The sequence below is a fragment of the Amblyraja radiata genome, chromosome 2, assembly GCF_010909765.2.
Source record: "Amblyraja radiata isolate CabotCenter1 chromosome 2, sAmbRad1.1.pri, whole genome shotgun sequence".
Lineage (NCBI taxonomy): Eukaryota > Metazoa > Chordata > Chondrichthyes > Rajiformes > Rajidae > Amblyraja > Amblyraja radiata.
The window spans coordinates 115,796,720-115,821,394 of record NC_045957.1 but is presented as its reverse complement, the minus strand read 5'-3'; the positions used below and the strand labels follow the sequence as shown (position 1 = coordinate 115,821,394).

The window sequence follows — 24,675 nt, the reverse complement described above, 5'->3', positions numbered from 1 at the left end:
GTCTGGATCAAACCCAGGTCTCTGGCGGTGTAAGGTAGCAACTCCACCGTGCCGCTCTAAAGGATCCCCAAAGATTAAAAATGGAAAAGACGTCCAGGAAACTTAATATTTTATAGTAACATTTAAATTAATGTTCGTGTAACTAATAAACGGCACCCATTCCTTCTCTCCAGAGATGCTGCCTGCCCCGCTGAGTTACTCAACAAACATTAATCTAAATGGTGTGCTCAAGCTGCCAACTAGGGCTTGAACACAATGTTTTGATGATCAGTGTAAGAAGGAACTGCAGATGCTGGTTGTGACCCTCTGAAGAAGGGTCACGACCAGAAACATCACCCATTCCATCTCTCCAGAAATGTTGACGGTCCCGCTGAGTTACTCCAGCTTTTTGTGTCTATCTTTGTTTTGATGATCAGTTCTTTTACTGAGCCAAGATTTTCCCCTCATCTACATTTTTATTCTATCCAGTTGAAATGAACATTCCTAAACATTGTGTCGGCTCCAGGAGTGAATGGCACTCATTTTGTAGGAAAACAAAACTACCTGATAGCACAAAAATAAAACACAAAGTGCTGGAGGATCTTTAAAAGATTAACCCATGTTGAAAAGGTTTGCCAGTGTCAACATCAAACAAACTTTAAAAAAATCAAACAGTACAACAAATATCTGAAATTCAAATTATGAGAACATACTGCCAAGGGACTCGACATCTTTTCTAAAGACTGGAGAATGCGTCTGGCTGTGGCACTTGTGACTCCGTAAGATGTCGAACTTGCTGGTTTTGCTTTCATCTGTCTCCTTATTGGAACCTAGGGTTCAAAAATATCAGAGTTTATTTCAACAATGCTTCAGGATACTATTCATTTCTGTGGAGAAAGATAACAGAGCCAGGAAACACAACATTCCACCTCAAAAATTAATCATAATCAAAATCAAAAGCATGAAATAAAGTATTTGTGGGAAGGAACTGCAGATGTTGGTTTAAACCGAAGATAGGTACAAAACGCTGGAGTGAACACAGCGGGACAGTCACGATCTCTGGAGAGAAGGAATGGGTAATGTTTCGGGTTGAGTCCCTTCTTTAGTCTGAAGAAGGGTCTCGAACCGAAACAGTACCCATTCATTCTCTCCAGAGATGCTGCCTGCCTCGCTGAGTCACTCCAGCATTTTATGTCTATCGCCGTATGGAATATCTACTTCTCTCAGTGCCTACCACAAGCATACATTTGACGTATTCTATTACTACAGATAGGAGTAAGAACTTAAACTGAGCCAAAGTAGACATGCGTCCGATTAAGCCAATTTTCTACCCAATCTTTAAGGATTACGCGAAAAATTGGAGTTGAAGTACAGAACACAGGCTATTCAGCCTCTTGTGGGTTCAAAATGATCACGATCGATCTTTGCATCACCTTCCTGCAACAACCCTAAATATCTTAATACCTAAACATTTTAATGATCCCAGTTTTAAATATATTTCGAAAATCAGACTCAAGAAATGTCAGCCTGGAAGAAATGTCCACAATGTCAAACTGCTTCAGAACTTGCATCAATCAAAGCACTTGTGAGAGTTTGTGTACTGATCTTGCCAGCTGCCAACTGAAAACTCAGTACAACTTGTGCTGAAAACAAAACAAGAACTAAAACCACAACAGTAATGAGTTGACAGGCAGCGAACAGATGGACTGATCACTGGAGGCAAGAAATTTAATCCTGCCAATATGCTACGTAACAGACTGACTTGGCGCATAAAGTGTGACATATCACCACTCAGTGCAAGACAAATCGGGAGAAAATGGAAAAAGCTGTGCAGCAATTTACTCACCATGGTAACAAATTAATAACTGTTGCCTTTCCGATCTGCTTACATGTGAAGCAGATTTAAAACAAGTTTAGGCGAAAATTCTTACAGAATATTGCTTAAATTCTAATGTCTATAGATACATTTACAAGAGCGGCACAGTGACAGAGTTGCTGCTTTACAGTGCCAGAGACCCGGGTGACTGACCACTGGTGCTGTCTGTACGGAGTTTGTACGTTCTCCCTGTGGGTTTTTCGACCCATACTCCAAAGACGTACAGGTTTGTAGGTTAATTGGCTTTGGTTAAATTGTCCCTAGTGCGTAGGATAGTGCAAGAGAATTAGGTCATATGGTCAAAAGTGATTAGCAGAATTAAGTCATTCGGCCATTAAGTCAACTCCGCCATTCAATCATAGCTAATCTATCTCTACCTCCTAACCCCCATTCTCCTGCCTTCTCCCCATAGGCGAAGAGGCCACACAGGTGAAGAGTATACAATTCAGTTATTCAGTGGAAAGGGTGGAAACCAAAGATCTCGGAGAAAACCCACGCAGGTCACGGGGAGAAGGTACAAACTCCGTTCAGCCAGCACCAGTAGTCAGGATCGAACCCGGGTCTCCAGCGCTGCATTCGTTGTAAGGCAGCAACTCTCCCGTGCCGCCAAGGGATGTGGGCTAAATGCAGGCGTGGAGTACAGCATGGTCAGCATGAACAGGGTGGGCCAAAGGGCCTGTTTCCATGCTCTACGACCTCTCCTGGCTGTTCTCCACCCCCCTGATCCTCATGCCTTTCACAAACCTCTCCTGTCTGCTCCAATCACCCATTTTTGTCCTCCTTCCTCATTCTACTTACTTCACAAACAGTTCATCCACACTCTTCCTCCCCACGCCAGCTCCTGGTTCTATCCACCACTCACCTTAACATCATCACCTTCCTTACTTATCAGATTGTAGCACTGGCAGCCTTTAGTTTAGTTTATTATTGTCACACGTACCGAGTTAGTGAAAAGCTTTTTTTGTTGCGTGCTTTCCAGTCAGAGAAATCAAGCCGTCCACAGTGTACAGATACAGGATAAATGGAATAATGTTTTGTGCAAGATAAAGTCCAGTAACTCCGATTAAAGATGGTTTGAAGTTCTCCAATGTGGTAGATCAGGACTGCTCTATAGTTGGTGATAGGATGATTTAGATGCCCAATAACAAACAGCAGGAATAAACTGTCCCTGAATCTTAAGATACGTGTTTTCATACTTCTGCACCTATCCCCTGATGGGAGAGGGAAAGAGAGGGAGTGACCGGGGTGGTCTCTGATTATGTTGGTATGATGTGTAGATGGAGTGTGATGTGTAGATGGAGTCAATGGAAGAGAGGGTGGTTTGTGTCATGGTATGGCTACGTCCACAACTCTGCAATTTCTTGCAGTCTTGGATGGAGCAGTTCCCAAACCATGCTGTGATGCATGCCGATAAAATGCTTTCTACGGCACATCTGTAGGAATTGCTGAGAGTTGTTGGGGACATGCCAAACTTCCTAAGTCTTCAAAGGATGTAGAGGTATTGGTGAGCTTTCTTGGACAGTCCTTCTATATGGTCCAGGACAAGTTGCTGGTGATATTTACTCCTAAAAACTTGAAGATTTTGTACATCAGCGCTGGATGTATATTTGTGAAATCGATAACAATCTCCTTGGGCTCGCTGGCATTGAGGGAAAGGTCTTGCCACGAGGTCACGAGGTTTTTAATCTCCTTCAAGTACTCCGTCTCATCATTATTTGATGTAGTTATACACCCACGACTGTGCATCCAAATACTGCACAGTAAAGGAGGCTGAGAACGCATCCTCGTGGGGCACCAGTGTTATGGATTATCGTAGAGGATGATTTGTCACCTTCCAGCAGTCGTCTTTAACTTCATCGTCGCCTCACTTGACTCCACCTGCCTTCTTTTTTCTCACTTTCATCTGCCTCCATTCATAAACCTACCTCTTGCCTCCTAACTCCACCCCTTTCTGGTTCCATATGCCCATTATCCTTCACCCTTCCACCCCTGTGGTTAGCTCGATTGTAATCACACAAGGTTTTCACTGGACCTCGGTACACGTGATAAAAAACTAAAACACATAACAATAAACTAAACTCAAACTCCCCAGACCACCACTCGCTCCCTCCACTTAATGCTAATTATCCCCCCTCTCCACTCTGTCGTGATGCAGGGTTTAGTCCTGAAACGTCATCTGCCCATTTCCCTCACATATAAAATCCCTCCACAGATGCTGCCTGAACTATCGAGTTCCTCCAGCAGCTTACTTTTTGTTCAAGCGCATCTCTTGGTAAGCTCCCCATCTGTTGATATACATAAAACGCTGGAGCAACTCAGCGGGTCTGGCAACATCTCTGGAGAAAAGGAATAGGTGACATTTCGGATGGAGACCCTTCAGACTGAGCCAGGGAGCGGGACACTGGACACAATGTATGGGCATACATTGACGCAAAACGTCACCAATTACTATTCTCCGGAGATGCTGCCTGACCAGCTGAGTTGCTCCAGCATTTTGTGTCTATCTTTGGTGCAAACTAGCATTTGCAGTTCCTTCTTACACCTTTCCTGTTGCATTGAAAATAAACTAAAAGAGCGTACAACTCTTGCAACGATTTCATCTGCGTGAACTTATGGCTTAATATAAAGTATTAAAAAATAAGATTGTCCTTTGATCGGACTCTCAAAATTCCCATTGTGAAGTATGTTTTAAAAAAAATTTTAATTAAAAAATAGGATAAAGAATCTTGCGATTGCCTTTACCTGATACGGTGTACCTCGCATTTGAGGAGCCCTTCCTGCTGCTGCAGCTCCACCATATGTAGTCTTGCCAGGGTAGAAAGGGGAATCCCCAAGTTGGCTTGTATTTAATAATGACGTACTGATAAAAGACTGCAAAAAGCAAGACCATTTTGAATTTCAGTGTAATAAGTAATGGTTAGACAAATTCAATCCAATCACATATACTTACTGGAGGCGAACTTCCGAAAGCTGAGAGATTAAAAGATGGCCTTTTCAGGCTTGTGGCAGGTTGTTGGGGGACTGACTGAAAGCGGTCCCCCTCTGGAGACCACAAGGGCGGTAAAGAAGCATTCCTTGAAGTTATCACATCTGTATTATTAAAGCAATAAAATGTTTAATCTAGAATATTTTTGATACATTTAAGTACTGTTCATCTTTGATTAGTATATTTGATTAGTATTATTGTGGAACAGATCCTTAACTAGAATATTTTTGAAGTATTTTTGTTTCTACACATGAACACTTCAGATATGTAATATTCGTCACAAACACCAATTAGTTTAGCAGACATGTGGTGAGGAAGGTGCCAAAGTCAACAGTCTGTTCTGTTGCAGAAGGAATTGTGTCACAATGGACATTGTCACTAGAAGAGGAAAAAGAAACAACAGAATCAACACAAGGGAAGAGCTCACTCAACCTGACACAGGTCCAAAATAGAGTTGGGTAGTTGGTATAGAAGAGTAATGAACTCAATGAAGAGTTGAAACCCAAAGCTCAACTCCCCAAACCTGGGCATAAAGTCAATTTGGCACAATGACAGGAGTACATTTCTGGTGTGGAGCATTTGAGACATTACTACCGAAGACCAACCCAGGTACATGGTCAATTCAGACACTGTAAAGGACCAACATGATGCTCCTTTAGCTATTTATAGTTTTACTATAGGAAAATCTGTAGCTTGAGCAACTAAAAAAAATACTTTAAAAAAAATGTGGTGGCAACACAAATTTCACTTTAAGATTAGTTAGCATATATTTATGTCCACAAGCCAAGGTACACACAGTCTGAAGTGTTGTTCTACCATTCATTGATTTCTCTTTTACTCAATCTCAACTTACTTACATTAAGATACCTTATGCTTCAAGACCAGAAAATTAATCTAACATCTTCCTAAATCTAATCTTAAAGTCTTAATAAATCAACCAATATGGGGAACTCCTCGGTTACGCGAGGGTTCCATTCCCAAGAAATGTTCGCAAGCTGATCTCACAGCAAGTCAGATATCTGCTTTCTTTTGTAACGCATATGGCGCACACACACAAATTCTTTAATTTAATTAAATAATCACCCTACCACCATCCATTAGACTAATGTAACATATATTAATGAATACCATGAAACGTATTATTACTAATTTGAAAAATGTACAGAAGAATTTGTGTTGTTTGATTTCATAAATGAGGTTAAAGTGATAGGAGCAGAATTAAGCCATTCGGCCGATCAAGTCTACCCTGCCATTTAATATTGGCTGATCTATCTCTCCTTCCGAACCCTCTTCTCCTGCCTTCTCCCCCCAACCCTTGACACCCGTACTAATCATCAGGCTATTTGTTACCCAGGGAGCTCATGTATAGAGATTAGATTGTTTTCTTAGCCGCATCTCATAAAACAATCATTTTGGTTGCCACTTCAATAATTGTTGGTGACCAGGTGGCACGGGTGGTAGAGCTACTGCTTACAGCGCCAGAGATCCTGACCAAGGGTACTGTCTGTACGGAGTTTGTACGTTCTCCCCGTGACGCATGTGGATTTTCTAAGAGATCTTCGGTTTCCTCCCACACTACAAAGCTGTACAGGTTTGTAGGTTGTTCAAAAGGGAACTGCAGATGCTGGAATATCGAAGGTACACAAAATTGCTGGGGAAACTCAGCGGGTGCAGCAGCATCTATGGAGCGAAGGAAATAGGCGACGTTTCGGGCCGAAACCCTTCTTCAGACTGACTCAGCTATCTTTTCTCAATGGTAAAGAGTAACAACCAAAATTCTAAATGAGGCTTAACCTGCACATTAAACATGAATTTACAGGCTATGACTGGTAATGTACAGGTCACACCAGTGAGTCTGAAGAAGGGTTTCGGCCCGAAACGTCGCCTATTTCCTTCGCTCCAAAGATGCTGCTGCACCCGCTGAGTTTCCCCAGCAATTTTGTGTACCTTCAGGTTTGTAGGTTAATTGGCTTGGTATAAATGTACCATTGTCCTTGGTGCATGTAGGGTAGTGTTAATGTGCAGCGGTCGCTGGTTGATGCGGACTCTGTGGGCCCAAGGGCCTGTTACAGCGCTGAATCTCTAAACTAAATACATTTCAGTGACACAGCTATCTTTTCTCAATGGTACAGAGTAACAACCAAAATTCTAAATGAGGCTTAACCTGCAAATTAAACATGAATTTACAGGCTATGACTGGTAATGTACAGGTCACACCAGTGAGGTTTCTACTATTCTCAATAAATTTATTCCAGGCCTGCTGGGAAAATTAAGTAGAGCAGGCAGAATTCGTAAAGGGAGTAAATTAATTACATCTTTCACATAGATGGGCATCGACTCTACACTTTAAACCTTAATCACAATGCCATGATCACAATGAATGGCGGTGCTGGCTAGTAGGGCCGAATGGCCTCCTCCTGCACCTATTTCCTATGTTTCTATGTTTAATCAACAAATGCCATGTGACCTTATCGATTATACTAAATGACCGAAGTACAATTTAATCAAAAGCTATAAATGCTTCCACAAGTTACACAAAAATCATATTTTTCAAAGGCAATATTTATGAGGAATCTTTTACCTTTATCAGAGGCTCTGGAAGAGAAACCACTTGTTGTGGAGATGTTATCATCTTCATGCAGAGAACCAGTGTCTTTGATTTCCTTTACCAGTGAGAATCCTGAATTGCCAATGGGAAATGAAGCGGACGTGGATGGTTGACAATCATGTGCTGGTGTATCTACTGCCGCACAATTAAAGTGGGTTCGATGAAGAGCGGGTCGCAGTAGCAGCATGTCTGAGAAATTTAAAGCAGTTTTGCTTGATGGTGGGCTTACTGTAAAAAAAAATGAGAAATGAGAAGTTATCATCTAATCACAGAAACAATTCAATGTGAGCTTGCATATTGTAGTTTCCTCTTCAGGTCATGAATTATCACAGATCTAAGAGAACCAAAGTTAACATGAATGGAAAATGAACATTTCAATGCATAACATCCATAATTTCACATGACATAAGAGCAGACCTAGGCTACTCGGCATAATGAGCCTGCTCCACCATTTGATCATGGCTGATCTATTTATCCCCTCTCAATCACATCTTCCTGGAAACTTTGACACCATTACTAATCAAGAACCTATCTAGTTCTCCACTTTCACTTGTTTGTGGAATAGAAGCAGATTCGGACAAACAGCATTAAGAGCTTTGGAACGGATGGATACAGAACATGTTGAACATATGTTCAATGGGAAGTTACTTCAAGTGTCTTTGTGTGGATGAATAAAGTCACGCAGAAATGAATTGAACAGATAAACCTATAAATATCACGACAATCCAATTGCACAAATGAAAAGTTAGGAACCGAATTAAAAGAAACGTGGCGAAAATCAGAATAATATTAAAACGCATAGTACAATATGTACTGGTGTCAAGAAAAATTATTTAAATATGAACAAGAAAATAGAAGCAGGAGCAGACCAGTTGGCTCCTCGTGCCTGCCTTGCAAATCAATAGCATGGCTGATCTATGCTGGCTTCAACTCTTCCATGCCTGCTCCCCAGAAAGGAAACTGAATTAAAAGAAAAGGGACAGCTATGTTTCCATCAGTACTTTACTCTGATGCACACAACTCAGGGGAATACCAAGTTGGTAAGAATGAAATGAATGACAGAAAGAAAAATCAACTAATTTTAGGAAAAGAAAAGTAACAGTGACAAATTTAAGAGTGATAGAGTTGCACAGCACAGAAATAGAAAATATGCCACCAAAGATGTAATAGGACCCTGACCTTTTTGCCCATATATACTAATCCTATTTGCCTGAATTAAGACTAAATCATCAATGTCTTGCCTAAGTAAATGTCTAAGTTAATTGATGTGTTGGACAGAATTTTAGTGGAAGTGGTTTGAAGGTTAGGGTCAAGAACTCAGGAGAGGAATAGATTGGGTAGACGCACAGATTCCCTTTCCCAGGGAAACATGAACAGGAGGACATGGGTTTAAGGTGAGGGGGGAAAGATGTAATAGGACCCTGAGCGGTAACTTTTCCACACAATGGGTGGTAGGTGTATGGAACGAGCTGTTGGAGGAGGTAGTTGAGACGAGTACTACTATCACAATGTTTAAGAAGCATTTAGACAGGTACATGGATATTATAAGTTTGGAGGGATATGGGCGAAATGCAGGCAGGTGGGACAAGTGTAGATGGGACATGTTTGCCGGCGTAGGCAAGTTGGGCTGAAGTGCCTGTTTCCATGCTCTGAAACGCTATAACCGCTTTACGGTGATGTTGGAATTAGGCAGCAGCATCCCAGAATTTTCTGTTCATTATGCGCATCAACGATTTAGATACAGAGTTTGCAGAGGGGTGTTCAGAAAATAGTAATTAACATATTGAGAAATGAAAGATGTTGTATATGACCTTATAACCTGATTGAAGAAATCAAAGAACACAAATTCTTCAGCACACTTTTCAAATTAGTAATAATATGTTTCATTGGAAACAGGGCAATGGAATGCAGAAAATAAAAGGCAGATGAAATCCTACATGATGAAAGTAGGCTTGCTCGAGCTGTGGTTACAGCAGCAGTGCATTCTGGATCAAAAAGGCAACGGTCAGATCTCATTGGGCCTGACCAACATAACATTGTTTGGCAGTGGTCTCCAATGAATCATACTGCTGGGAACACTCTGCAAGGTGGAACAACTATGTATTGGACAGTGCAAAGGAAGCCTCTGCCTAACTGCTCCTTTCGCAATTCCCATGTACCTTGAGACCATAGACAATTATAAACAGAAACAAAACCCACAGCTACTTCATGCAACTTAATTTAAAAAACACACATAATAGCTAACAATTCACACATTTTATTGAAGATCGGTCGCCTCATTTGAAAGAGCAGGGGTATGATAAATATGCCCGCCATGACAGCATAAAACAGAAGAAACGGGTACAAAATGTATCTGGCCCCTCAGCGAAGGCAATTTAAAACACTTCTGTATTCAATGGCAGTCCAGTGACACAGCAAGGGGACAGCTACTTGGTAGATCAACCTGGCGTAAACATTTGAAAGGACCTGGGAAACAAGATCTTATACAATGACAAAAGCACACTTGATGGCTGCGTGACATAGTCCTGCTCCTGATTCATATGTTTGGTACTTTCAATACAAAGATTGACATGAAAGAGCGGGGCTGTTATTGGAGAAGAGGAGACAGATTATTTTGATACAAGACTTTTAAGCAAAGCTGGTGTGGCTCGAAATAGATATAAATACCTCCTCTAACCTCGTCTACTTCATCTGGCGTTCCCGAGGTGGCTTCCTGCACATCAGCACAAGACCAAGCGTAAACTTGGCGACCTTTTCGATAAACAATTACCTTCGGTCTGCCAAAGGCTATTGGATCTCTAGGTTGTGAAATATTTTAACTCTTCTTTCCATTCCCACCCAGACCTTTCAGTCCAGGGCTTCATCCATTGCCAGAGCAAGGCCACATTCAAATTGGAGGAACAGCACTGCCATTTCCATTCGAGTAGCGTACAACCCAATGGCATAACATAGAATTTCCAATTTTAGGTAACCTCCTATTATACCCCCATACAACCTACTTCTTTCTACCCCCACAACCCACCTTTTCTTCACCCTCTCCTGTGCCCCACCTAGATTTCCATCCATTTCTCCACTCCCTCCTCCTCTACTTTCCTCCCTCTAGCTTCGTAATTCGCAACTCCAACCGTCTCACACCTTCTGTTTTCAATCTCTGTTCTTTGTTCCAACCATCAACCCCCCCCCCCCCCCACCTGTATCCACCTATTACTTGCCCCCCTTTGCCCTACCTCACCCCTCTTCTAGCTTTCTTCTCCCCCCACCTACAATCAGTTCGAAGGGTCCGACCTGAAATGTCGCCTATCCCTGTTCTCCAGAGAAGCTGCCTGACCTGCTAGTTACTCCAGCACTTTGCTTCCTTTTGTGTATTAACCAGCATCTGCAGTTCCTAATTTCTAGATATAAATAGGCTGTTTTCACTGATTAATAATCAGTGTTGGGATTTATAAATCCAAGAAGAATTTTAAAAATGAGCCAAAGAACAGGGCAAGTCGTCAACAGAAAAAGCACGTAATTGCAGTTAAACACAAACTATGCTGCAAATAATCCAAAACAAACACAGTGCAAGCTTCAAACCCTTAATAACATTCTTTGCAGATAATCAGGTTCAATTTTCATGATCGCAAGAAGGCCCAACCTTGCAGGCAGTAAAATGAGTCACTTCTGCAGGGGATTATTTTTATATAAACTTTCAATCACGACTACATTGTGCCCTATGAAGAACCTTTTTCCACTGAAAATTATATTGCCTCTATGCATTTTATACGTACAGAAACATCTCCACAAACCCACTCAAGCATTTAATTATAAACCTACCTGCTGTATTGTTGGTTGCAGATGTTGAATTATGTCTTCTATTATCAAATAGCAGGGTCTCATTTACAAGGGCTGGATCATTATCATGATTGTCAATCGATCTTTTTGCTTCGACTGGTTCCACCTTGGAAGTGTGCCCAAAGTACTTCTGCAGCCATCCAGGTACTATATTCTTCACAGTATCTGTAACTCTGCCAATGATTCCCTGTGGATACATTTATTTAAAAATGTAAAAAAAGATCTTTAACTTGACCACAATAAATTTCAATGAATCAACAAAGATCCGTCTTAACTGGCTCTCACAAATATCTAAAAAGGCTACAAATGAAAGACTAAACAATTCCTAATGTGATAAGGAGCATCGAAGTAAAGTTTGTTAGCAGAATAAACAGAACAAAATAAAGGGGTGAAACTAACAAGCAGCTAACAAAGTCGCTCATCCTTATGGTTAAGATATTTAACAAATTACAATTTTTCAGAATTTAACTTTTGCAAGAAACCTCAACTCAAAATTGAAGTCTCAAATATTATTATTGCTATTCCGATTCTACCACGAACTACAAGATTAAAATGTTATAAAATAGGAAATCATAAAATTATATGCCTGTGAAGGTCATGCAGCCATCTGCGCCTGTTCCAAATTCTTCGCTAATTGCTCCGTTAGTCCAATTTTCCTTTCCTATTCTCTTTGGGGAAATTACTCCGTTTTGTTCTTACTCAGCTTCCACCAATTTTTCAGATATTCCATTCCAAAATGAAACTTACTTCAGATTTAACTTCAGACACTCTCCTCTGCCAAGCGAGCTGGTCCTCGCCCTTCGACTCCTCCCACTTTCTCCAAATCAAAGACATAGCTATGGGCACTCGCATGGGGCCCAGCTATGACTGCCTCTTTGTAGGTGCATTGAACAATCCCTATTCCAGACGTACACTGGCCCTAACTCAATCTCCGTTACATTGACGATTGCATTGATGGTATCTCCTTCACCACCAATTTCCATCAAATTCACTTGGAACATCTCCGACTCCTCCCTCCCCTTTCTTGATCTCACTGTCTCCATCACAGGACATAGACCATCGACTGACGTCTTCTACAAACCTACTGGCTTCCCAACTATCTCGACTACACTTCAACCCAGATGTATGAATATTGAAGATAGACACAAAATGCTGGAGTAACTCAGAGGGACCGGCAGCATCTCTGGGGAGAAGGAATGGGTGACGTTTCAGGTCAAGACCTTTCTTCAGACTGATATCAGGGGAGTGGGCGGTATAGAGATAAAATGTAGTTGGAGACAGTAAGTAAGACTGTTCGGAGAACTGGGAAAGGGAAGCGGGTGGAGAGAGAGGGAAAGCAAGGGTCAATGTTCATACTGCTATTATATTATAAGCTACCCAAGCGAAATATGAGGTGCTGTTCCTCCAATTTGCACTGGGCCTCACTCTGACAATGGAGGAGACCCAGGACAACGGTCAGTGTGGGAATGGGAGGGGGAGTTAAAGTGCTGAGCAACCGGGAGATCAGGTAGGGTTTAGGTGGACTGAGCAGAGGACACTGTGCTTGGTCTCGCCGATATACACACCTGGAATTGCGAATACAGTAGATGAAATTGGAGGAGGTGCAAGTGAACCTCTGCCTCACCTGAAAAGACCCGGGGTCCTTGGACGGAGTCGAGGGAGGAGGTATAGGGACAAATATCGCATCTCCCGCAGTTGGAGGGGAAAGTACCTGCGGAGGGGGTGGTTTGGGTGGGAAGGGACGAGTTGACCAGAGAGTTGTGGAGCGAACTGTCTCTGCAGATAGGGGTAGATATGGGAAGATGTGGCTAGTAGTGGGATCCCATTGGATGTGTCGAAAACGTCGGAGGGTTATGTGCTGTATGTGCTTGTTACGAATGGGGGGAGTGGGAGCAAGAGCTGAGCTGCGGGATATCGAGGAGACCCTAGTGAGAGCCTCATCTATAATGGAAGAGGGGAACCCCTGTTCCCTAAAGAATGTGAACATCTCCGATGACCTGGTATGGAACACTTCATCCTGGGTGCAGATGCGGCGTAGACGGAGGAATTGGGAGTAGGGGGATAGAGTCTGTACAGAAAGCAGAGTGGGAAAAAGTGTAGTCTAGATAGCTATGGAGTCAGTGGGTTTATAATAGGTGTCAGTCGATAATCTGTCCTGTGATGGAGACGGTGAGATCTAGAAATGGTAGGAAGATGTCAGAGATGGTCCAAGTTAATTTGAGTGTAGGTTGGAAATTAGTCATGAAGTTGAAGTCAGTGAGTTCTGCATGGGAGGTACACAAAATTGCTGGGGAAACTCAGCGGGTGCAGCAGCATCTATGGAGCGAAGGAAATAGGCGACGTTTCGGGCCGAAACCCTTCTTCAGACTTCAGACCGAGTTCTGCATGGGTGCAGGAGGTGCCACCGATGCAGTGATCAATGTAGCGGAGGTAGAGTTCGGGGACAGGACAAGTGTACGCCTGGAACAGTGATTGTTCAACATACCCTACAAAGAGGAAGGCATAGTTGGGGCCCATGCGAGTGCCCATGGCTAAGCCTTGGATTTTGAGGAAGTGGGAGGAGTCGAAGGAGTTGAATTTCTCTAACTTCAAGTAATCCCTGTATTCCCTCTCTCCATCCCTCTCCTACCCAAGTCACACCAGCTTTTTGTTCTGTCATCATGACATTTTTGCATTCATTTGTTATATATCTCTCTAAATCACCGTCATTATCTCGTTTCCCTTTCCCGACTCTAGTCTGAAGAAGGATCTCGACCCGAACGTCACCCATTCCTTCTCTCCAGAGATGCTGCCTGTCCCGTTGAGTTACTCCAGCATTTTGTGTCTATCTTCGGTTTTAACCAACATCTGCACTTCCTTCCTACACACTTACTTCAGGTAGACACAAAAAGCTGGAGTAACGCAGCGGGACAGGCAGTAACTCTGGAGAGAAGGAATGGGTGAAGTTTCAGGTCGAGAACTTTCTGCCGACTGGTTAGGGATAAGGGAAATGAGACATCAATGATGATGTAGGGAGATAAAGAACAGTGAATGAAAGATATGCAAAAAAGATATGATAAAGGAAGCAGGCCATTGTTAGCTGTTTGTTGGGCTAAAACGAGAAGCTGGTGTGACTTGGGTGGGGGAGGGATAGAGAGAGAGAGAGAGGGGGGGGGGGAATGCCGGGGCTACATGAAGTTAGAGATCAATATTCATACAGTCCCATATGAAGCTTTTCAAAAAGGGGGGTGGCATGACAGGATTACAAATAAATTATGTGAAATAATGTGCACACAGCCGGGCCGGGGTCCAGGACCCGCTTAAGGGCCCTGGAAGCTCTGGGGTTTTAGAGGCTCTCTGGAGCATTCTGAGCCTTATTTTGGAGCATTTTTGCAGCAAATTTATGACCAATATTTCAGGAATAATTTTGGTTGAGTCAAGGGTGGAATGGGATGATTGGGGTAATTGTTGTATACATTTTTTTAAATCAAGAATTGAAGTTGTTTTAATAATCAAGTTGTACTGTTGTAAAATGTTATAAAGGAGCATGCAAAAACTGCAAATAAAATACTGTAAGTTTTAGAAAATGTTTTGTGTGTTGATTTGATTGCCTGTTACTCTTCGACTGTTAGTGTGCAGTGCACCTTTAATGGTCCTCCTGACCTAACAACTTCACATCACATCAATTTCAACATGGAATAGTGATGTGAATACAACATTTAGTTTGACTTCAATTTCCATCGTGAAAATTGAATTCAAACTTAATGGTGCATTTACATTACTATGATCGCTTTCAAACTAACCTATTTTACTGTCATACTATTATAACATATTCTAGTTCCATGATGACTCATAAACAAGATCACAAATCACATTTTGAATTCTCAAACGCAATGCGATTGTGAATAACTACAGTTTCCAAGTTTCACCGAGCATTTCCGTATTTTGATGGCTGAAAATCAGTATTTTGTTGGGGGGTAATCTGTATTTTTCACATAAATGCAATAGAACGTACTACACAGAAACTGGGTTTTTGAAAATCAGTATTTTGCATGCAACTTCATGTATTCTCAAATATCAGTATGGAATACTGAAAATCAGTACTACTGAAATGTGAAACCATTTTTGAAATGCGAATTTATAATTCTTGATTTTGATTCAATCGTATCTGTTGTGCTTTAATTCTTGAGTTATTAATAAAAAATTTCGCAAATCCGATCAAACTTTGAAATCAAAACGCCCGTTTTTCGCTGATGACGTGACAATGGATCTGCCTGCCTGCCATCTGCTCGCAATGCGACTGACGTCACCTCCCACCCCTCGCCCCATTGTTCAAAAGTCGCCTTGTCGACTGAAGACCAAAGATCATAGCTGAAGACTGCGTCGGCCCAACCGGCGCTCCTTTGGTTGACGCTCGCTCGCCCGCTCCTCGGCTCTCCCCCTCCCCTCTCCCTCCCTCGGGCCTCTCCCCCACCTCTTTCTCTCTACCCCCCCCCCCCCCTCAGCTCGGCCCAGGCCCCCCTCTTTCTCTCCTCCCCTCGGCTCAGCCCGGGCCTCACCCCCTCTATCTTCCCTCCCCTGTCTTGACCGCACCCCCCCCTTCGGACGGCCATGTTAAATAGAAACATAGAAAATAGGTGCAGGAGTAGGCCATTCGGCCCTTCGAGTCTGCACTGCCATTCAATATGTTCATGGCTGATCATCCAACTCAGTATCCTGTACCTGCCTTCTCTCCATACCCCCTGATCCCTTTAGCCACAAGGGCCACATCTAACTCCCTCTTAAATATAGCCAATGAACTGGCCTCAACTACCTTCTGTGGCAAAGAATTCCAGAGATTCACACTGTGTGAAAAATGCTTTTCTCATCTCGGTCCTAAAAGATTTCCCCCTTATCCTTAAACTGTGACCCCTTGTTCTGGACTTCCCCAACATTGGGAACAATCTTCCTGCATCTAGCCTGTCTAACCCCTTAAGAATTTTGTACGTTTTTATAAGATCCCCCCTCAATCTTCCAAATTCTAGCGAGTACAAGCCGAGTCTATCCAGTCTTTCTTCATATGAAAGTCCTGACATTCCAGGAATCAGTCTGGTGAACCTTCTCTGTACTCTGTTACACCACTGGGCTGTAAGCTGCCGAAGCAAAATGAGATGCTGTTCCTCCAATTTGCATTTAGCCTCACTCTGACAAGAGGAGACCTAGGACAGAAAGGTCTGTGTGGGAATGGGAGGGAGAATTAAAGTATTTGGCAACGGGAGTTCAGGCAGACTGAGCGAAGGTGAAATATCTTCATGCCCAAGTTTATAATTTGTTTTTCTGCCTCCCAGCCTACTTCTATTTACTTCCAATGGATTCATGCGTTGTGAGCTCAGTTAATGTTTTTCAGCTACATCCAGATATTCTTTTGACATGCATCAAAGTTATAGAATAGGTGTGCTTTAAACATTTTGTTAATAAAGTGTCTTCAAATAGAAATGAACACTTGAATGTCTTCAATCCACTGCACATAATTTTCTTGGGTTCAGTTATGTCTTTGATTAGTTGAATATATAACACTATATTTGCATCAAGCAAAATCTTTAATTCAAACTTAAAGTACAATCACTAGATTTCCCGCTGGATTGAGCAAACACCCTCGACCACTGCTACGCATCCATAAAGGTCTACCATTCCACTCCTCGGCCACATTTCAGGAAATTTAATCACCAAGCTGTGCTTCTACTCCTTGCCTACAAGCAAAAACTCAAGCTGAAGAAAAGCAAGATCTCAAGCCAGAAAGGGTGCAGAGAAGGTGCATGCACCAAGAAACACAAGTAGCAAATGTAAATTTTGTGTTGATTTATTTACTATTGGCATACAAATTTCATGAGAGGATGTTGCCAGCACTCAAGGGTCTGAGCTATAGGGAGAATTTGAAGAAGCTGAGACTCTATTCCTTGGAGTACAGGAGGATGAGGGGTGATCATCATTAAATAATGAAAGGGATAGATCGGGTAGACACATAGTCTCTTGCCCAGTGTAGGGGAATCAAAAACAAGAGGACATAGGTTTAAGATGAAGGGGGGAAAGATTTAATAGAAATCTGAGGGGTAATATTTCACTCAAAGGGTGGGGGGTGTATGGAACAAGCTGCCAGAGGAGGCAGGGACTATTGCAATGTTTAAGTAACAATTAGGACAGGTTTAAAGGGATATGGGCCAAATGCAGACTGATGGGACTAATTAAAATGGGACACGTTGGTTGGTTTCGGCAAGTTAGGCCAAAGGGCATTTTTGCAAGCTGTATGAAACATAGAAAATAGGTGCAGGAGTCGGCCATTCGAGCCAGCCGTACCACCATTCAATACGATCATGGCTGATCATCCAAAATCAGTACTCCGTTCTTGCTGACTCTGACTGCAATTACATTTTTTTTAATGCTTTTCTGCAAGACGACCTTTGCAAAGAATGATCAAGTTCGATGCAATTCAAACCAGATATATTATGGCAGGTGCATAAGATTACACACTTCCTGCAAAAGTTAGCTATATTGTCCTAATGTAGAAATAACCTTAAAGCTCCAATCATCAATTGTACATAGCTTCAAAGATTAATTGAAAACTGAAACATACTGAAAATCTCTCTCTTTTTTTTTTTAAACTGTCAAAATGTCTTCAGAAAGACAAGTTAAATTGCCATTTTCTGTGGTGGTTATATGGTGAAAAAAGGTTAAACTTTAACATCTTTCTGTTACTCTCTTTCAATTTAGATGGGGCTCCGAAGATGTCTTCCTTTCCATAAGTTTTCAAAAGCCATTAATCACCTTTAAAAAAAAAGATTTGGTCCTTGTTTCCTGCCTTCCTGCAATGGGTCCAGGAACAACCTTTAAAATCAGATGGACATATGGTCATAGTGATAGGAGTAGAATTAGGCCATTCAGCCCATCGACTACTTCGCCATTCAATCGTGGCATATCTATCTCTCCCTCCTTACCCTATTCTCCTGTCTGTTCCCCATAACCTCTGACACCTGTACTAATCAAGAATCGATCCATCTCTGCCTTAAAAATATCCAGACTTGGTCTCCACGGCCTTCTGTGGAGGAATTCCACAGATTCACCACCCTCTGACTAAAGAAATTTCTCCGCATCTCCTTCCTAAAAGAACGCCCTTTAATTCAGAGGCTATGTCCTTAAGTCCTAGACTCTCCCACTAGTTGAAACATTCTCTCCACATCCACTCTATCCAAGACTTTCCCTATTCTGTATGTTTCAACGAGGTTCCCCCTTTAGAATTTTTTGAGGATGTAACTAAGAAATTGGACAAGGGAGAGCCAGTGGATGTAGTGTACCGGGACTTTCAGAAAGCATTTGATAAGGTCCCACATAGGAGATAAGTGGGCAAAATTAGGGCACAGGGTATTGGGGGTAGAGTGCCAACATGGATAGAAAATTGGTTGGCCGACAGGAAACAAAGAGTATGGATTAACAGGTCGCTTTCAGAATGGCAAGCAGTGACTAGTGGGGTACCGCAAGCTGGGACCACAGCTATTTACAATTTTAATGATTTAGATGAAGGGATACAAGTCACATTAGCAAATTTGCAGATGACACAAAGCTGGGTGGCAGTGTGAACTGTGGGCAGATGCAGTTCAATGTAGATATGGCCAACCATGGATAAATGTGGATAAATGTGAGGTTATCCAGGAAGGCAGATTGGTGCCAAGTTGGGAAAGGGGGAAGTACAAGATCTGGGGGTCCTTGTTCATCAGACAATGAATGTAAGCATGCAGGAACAGCAGGCAGTAAAGAAAGCGAATGGCATGTTGGCCTTCATAACAAGAGGAGTTGAGTATTGGAGCAAAGAGGTCCTTCTGCAGTTGTACAGGCACCCGAGTGAGACCACACCTGGAGTATTGTGTGCAGTTTTGGTTTCCAAATTTGAGGAAGGACATTCTTGCTATTGAGGGAGTGCAGCGTAGGTTCACAAGATTAATTCCCGGGATGGCGGGACTGTCATATGCTGAGAGAATGGAGCGGCTGGGCGTATACTCTGGAATTTAGAAGGATGAGACGATATCTTATTGAAACATATAAGATTATTAAGGGTTTGGACACGCTAGAGGCAGGAAACATGTTCCCGATGTTGGGGGAGTCCAGAACCAGGGGCCACTGTTTAAGAATAAGGGGCAAGCATTTAGAACGGAGATGAGTAAACACCTTTTCACTGCCTCAGAGGGCGGTGGAGGCTGGTTCTCTGGATAGAAACATAGAAAATAGGTGCAGCAGTAGGCCATTCGGCCCTTCGAGCCTGCACCGCCATTCAATATGCTCATGATTCAAGAGAGAGCTAGATAGGGCTCTTAAAGATAGTGGAGTCAGGGGATATGGGGAGAAGGCAAGAACGGGGTACTGATTGTGGATGATCAGCCATGACCAATATGAATGGCGGTGGTGGCTCGAAGGGAACCCAGCATAATCACACCCTACTGCTCCAAAGGCACAGCAATAAGATAGTAATGCAGTTATTGGTCAAGTCTTCATTTGCTTCTCTCAACCTCAAATTGATTTGTCTTGCTTACTTTCCATTTTTCCTGCAACCTCTTCCTTTCATTCATCATTTCCCCCAACCCCTTCCGTCTTTCCTGTTTTCAAGAATCTGGTTATAAAATCTTCCCTTGGATGGCCAGATCCACATTCAACCAGAAAAAGTTTTCTCCCCCTTGACAGGAAGAAACTGAGATAAACCCACGGTAACAAACAGAATACAACAGAAAATTCTGAACATCGTGACAAGAAATTAACATATTGAATAGAACATCCCACTGGAGCATGACATTTTGTACTGCAGCCTGAGAAAATCAGAATTTATGAAATGATGACTCAAGATTAACCTTATTGTTTACTATCCTGCAGTATAACCTTCAGCTTTTCACCTGTGACTCTGTATAAACGTCCTTGGTAATGCAGCTAAAACAAAAACTTAGAGATGATTTAACACAGAAAACATTTTTTTCTTCAAAGGGACATAAGGCACAAATGTATCCAAGCCAAAGAAGCCTGATCCAAGAGCATAGCTTTCAAACAATAGCTATTGGAGATAGTTAGAAAGGGACTTGAAAAGGATAAAAGCTAAATAACGGAGGACTCAGCAGACAATAATATGACAAAGAGTATCCCAACCTCATTGACAACAGTTAAGGGAAATGTTATTATTAAAATGGGAAACATTAACAGAGGTGGCAATACAGCTTCAAGTGGGGTCCACGTAAGATGATCAGGAACAAAATTAATGACAGGAAGAAAAGGATAGAAAACATAGGTGTGTCTGATTGAATGTTGATGGTGAAGGTAGGAAATTTAGCTCACAGTAGTAATAGTAGCCGACGTAGCAATCAGCCCATTTTAACCAGATTGAGATCAGTTTAATGTTATGTACACCCGGGTGCAATCAAATTCCTTGTTCACGAAGCTTGCATAGTGAACAATAGTGATAAACACAACAAATGCAAAACAGCAGAATGGCGCAATATTGTTGTGAAAAAAATATTAAAACAATAATGCAGCAACTGAATCAGGGCCAGCTAAAATTTGACAGCATCTCCAGGAAGGAGGTGTGAAAGAGGATATTGGTTCAGGAATCTGATAGCAGTGGCGAAGAAGCTGGACGTCCAGGCTCTCAGCTCCTATATCTTTTCCCAGAAGATAAAATAATGTGGCCCATCCACAATTGGCAGTTGAGAAACAGAGGGTGCAAATGGCTGAGGTGGGTATTGTTGGCAAACAAGTGGAAAATGACATGCCTAATGTCACCTATATGTAGTGGAAAGATAATAAAAAGCAAGTCACCATATACAAATACTCTGAACCATCTAACAATGTTTCAGAATAGAAGCCTAAAGTCAGTGATATGCTGTCGACAAATATATAAGAATGGAACCCAGGCTAGTGTAGTTCTAATTTCCCTAATTCTACTGGTAGCAGATGAACCTTGTCCTAAGCTTGGGAATTCCTTTCACAAACCGCTGAATATTCTTCTCCTGAAGACCTTTGATACCACATCCTTCAGGCAATGTTAAGTTTCATCTACTGAAGCTCCTGCAAACAATCTTGTGGTGTCTTATCACCGAAGAGGCAGTGCACATTCGGAACAGGAGAAGCAATGGGCCATTTATGTATAATGTACCCTTCATGTATAATTCCACCAATCAACAAAATAATGACTAAACTGCTTATTCAATGTATTCATGCATTATTCCCAGATCCCTCAATTCCTTGAACAAACTGTAAACTCTGCCTGACTGACCTTGCACTGTCCCCTCGGGTAGAATGTTCCAAAGATTTTTCTCATTTCAGTCCTAAATGTACTACCATTCAATCCAAGGCCTTGGTTTCAGATTTTCCAGCTAATGGATACAATCCTCTTGGATTTTTGTATGTAGCAATGAGGTTATACTTCATTCTTATAATCTTTAGAGCACAGAAGTAGAACCCAATCAGTCTCTCCTTATATGACAGACTAGCAACCAATCTAGTGAACCTTCCTGCCCACTCTCTATTACAAGTACATTCTTTAGATGCAATTATAAACATTGCAAGGTTATTCCCAAATAAAGTTTTGAGAGCTGCAGCAGAACCTGTATACGTCTAGTACAGAATGACAATTGTTGGTCTGCCAGGAATCAAGAGATCGGTAGAAGAACAAGAGATGGCACTGCAAATGGAAGGGATTTAACAAATACATGGGATTTCTATATGATATAAACACACAACAAATTTTACATATGCAGCAAATGTTACTGAATGCCTTACTTTATGCAATTTGTTTTGGTATTACTGTCATGTGCATAATACAATGAAAAACCATGATGGGATGCTATGGTATCCAGTTAAATCTAACTGTACACGAGTACAATCATCACACACAAGAACACAGGTCGTGCACTGAGAAACATACTAAAGTGTAGATTATAATGTTGCAGTGTTATGTTTCATTGCAGATATAAACGCAAATTATATTTATGCTAGATAAGTGACATTCTACTCAGACAGCAAAGATATCAGTACGCCCGACGAGTCCAGAGGGACTGAGAGCGAATTTACTTAATGATTGAAAGGGGGGGGGGAGTTGACTTGATGGGCCAAATTGTATAATTCTGATCCTATCACTTATAAACTAATGTTATGGGTACCCGTTTCACTTTTATAAGCAATCCAAGACCTTCACAAGTAAAAATGTTTAATAAAAACCAATGCCCCAAAATATAAAACTAGACATATATCAGAAACACTAGTCATAATAAGTCACAACATGGAAAGTGGCCCCTCGGCCCCAAGCAACATCCATGCAAGTCTTCTCTGCACTCTTTCCATTTTAACATCATTTTTCCTGTAGCAGGGACACTGAAACTGAACATATTACTCCATATGCTGCCTTAGCAATGTTTTGTGCCACTGTAACATAACATCACCACTTCTACATTCTATACCCTGACTAGTGAAGTCCAATGTACAGAAAGCCTTCTTGACCACCATATTTACCTGTAATGTCGCTTTCAGGGAATGATGTACCTGTATACCAAGATCCCTCTACTCTACAACACTCCCAATGGTCCCAAGCATTAAACTGCATTGACCATTCCACAGCCCACTTGCCCAACTGATCAAATTCTTTGTGTGATATTGATGTAATATTTCAATAATGAGATTTGCTTTAAAAATCGGGCAGGTGATCGAAAGTGTAATTAAAACTATTTTTTAATCAAGCTACATCATTTAGTTATTTAATAAAGCACATTCGATAAAAGCATAGAATCAACATTAAGAAGAAAAGCTGATCTGTTTACTGTACATATGTATAATTCCGAATAAAAACATTTGGCGATAATCTAGCACTCTCGTGGCTGGTGGGTTCTCAGAACAGAAGAGCAAAGAAATAAAAAAAATTGTAGGGGGGGGGGTTAATATTTTTTTTAAAAGATACTAGCTTTCAAGTAGCAGCAGGTCAGAGCGTTGTAAAATATGTGGCGTTAAAGAAGTACTCCATCAGCTCCGCGCCAAAACACCCCCCCCCCCCCCCCCCACGAGGACATGCTGACAGGAAGGGAGAATTGGGAGCAGCCTTAGCCCGTAGATAGACACAAAATGTTGGAGTAACTCAGCGGGACTGGCAGCATCTCTGGGGAGAAGGAATGGGTGATGTTTCGGGTTAGGGGAGAGGGAGACTAGTGGCATGGAAAGGCCGAGGGCCTGCAACAGGGGGAGGTGAACAAGGCCGGGAGGAGATCGCAGAGCGGAACGAGGTTTGATCGGGAGGAGGCCCCTGCCCTGCCCTCTTCATCCACAAACCCTGTAGCCAGCGGCACCCCTCCCTCCTTTCCCCACCACCGCCTCCCGCTCCTGCTGCTGTCGACAGGCCCGGCTGCTCAGCGATCCCTTGAGGTAAAGGCAAGGCCTTGCCGACTGCCAACACTAGGCCGCGGATCACACACAACTCTGCCGGCGCCACCGCCATTTTTGTTATCGATCCCTGCAAAGCGGCCGCCGGTTTCCTCACCTGGTTCTTGGCGTACGGTTTGCTGATGATGTGGTGCCGCTTGTTTCTGATTTTACCGCCGCCGGCGCCTCCTGCCGCCGCCATTTTGCGGCTCTCTTTCCCGGCCGCTGCTGCTCGCGCCGCTCTCTGTCTATCTCCTAGCAGCCGGGAGGTTGGGGGGGGGGGAGGGGAGGGAGGAGGGGTGGAGGGAGGGGGAATTCCCGCAACACACGCTTCACCCCCCCGCGTCCGCGTCACACCGCTCGCAATCACCGCCAAGCAGTCGGGGAGATGGGGGGGGAGGGGTAGGGGTTCGTGCTTCACCCCCCCGCGTCCGCGTCACACAGCACGCACGCTCGCGCAGCTCTCCCTCTCTGGAGGGGGAGGGGCACAGTGGTGAGTGGGGGGAGTTGGTAGTCACGCTACGTCACACCACAACGCGCTCTTCACCCCTCCCCCCCCGACCGCGTCACACCACCCTCTCGGAAGGCGTGGGGAAGGGGGGGTTGACGCTCCACGTCACGCTCCGACCCGCCCTTTTGCCGCAACGCGCGCTTCACCCCACCCCTCCCCCCGTGTATGTCCGTCTGCGTCACAACGTGCCCTGCGCCGCTCTCTCTGGAGGGGGTGGGGGAGAGGCTCACGCTCTTACGTTACGCTCTGACCTGCCCTTTGCCGCAACGCGCGCGTCACACCGCCCGCCTGTGCCGCTCTATGGAGGGGGAGGGGAAGGGTTCACGCTCTTACGTTACGCTCTGACCCGCCCTTTCCTCCTCCCCCCACACAACGCGCGCTTCACCCCCCCCCGCGTCAGCGTCACACCGCTCGTCCACGCGCAAGCGCAAGTACCTTCCCTCCGGGGGGGGGCTTTTTTCCCCTCCCCCCCGCGACGCACAAAAGAGGCA

The 24,675-nt window shown here is 43.1% G+C and overlaps 1 protein-coding gene across 3 annotated transcripts in view; it reads right to left on the bottom strand.

Annotated features, from left to right (window-relative positions):
• The window catches only part of nup153 (nucleoporin 153), a 61,626-nt gene extending 36,953 nt beyond the window's left edge, over positions 1 to 24,673 (bottom strand). The window contains exons 1-6 of one of the 3 annotated variants that reach the window (XM_033013881.1): positions 23,792 to 24,673; positions 11,263 to 11,467; positions 7,423 to 7,677; positions 4,806 to 4,945; positions 4,598 to 4,726; positions 693 to 809 (exon numbers count right to left, since the gene is read on the bottom strand). In XM_033013881.1, the coding sequence (XP_032869772.1) occupies positions 693 to 809; positions 4,598 to 4,726; positions 4,806 to 4,945; positions 7,423 to 7,677; positions 11,263 to 11,467; positions 23,792 to 23,875 (930 nt within the window). In that variant the 5' untranslated portion in view covers positions 23,876 to 24,673. The remainder of the gene's footprint in view (positions 1 to 692; positions 810 to 4,597; positions 4,727 to 4,805; positions 4,946 to 7,422; positions 7,678 to 11,262; positions 11,468 to 23,791) is intronic. The other 2 variants (XM_033013885.1, XM_033013893.1) reach the window with 2 other exon arrangements.
• Between the last annotated feature and the right edge of the window lie 2 nt (positions 24,674 to 24,675).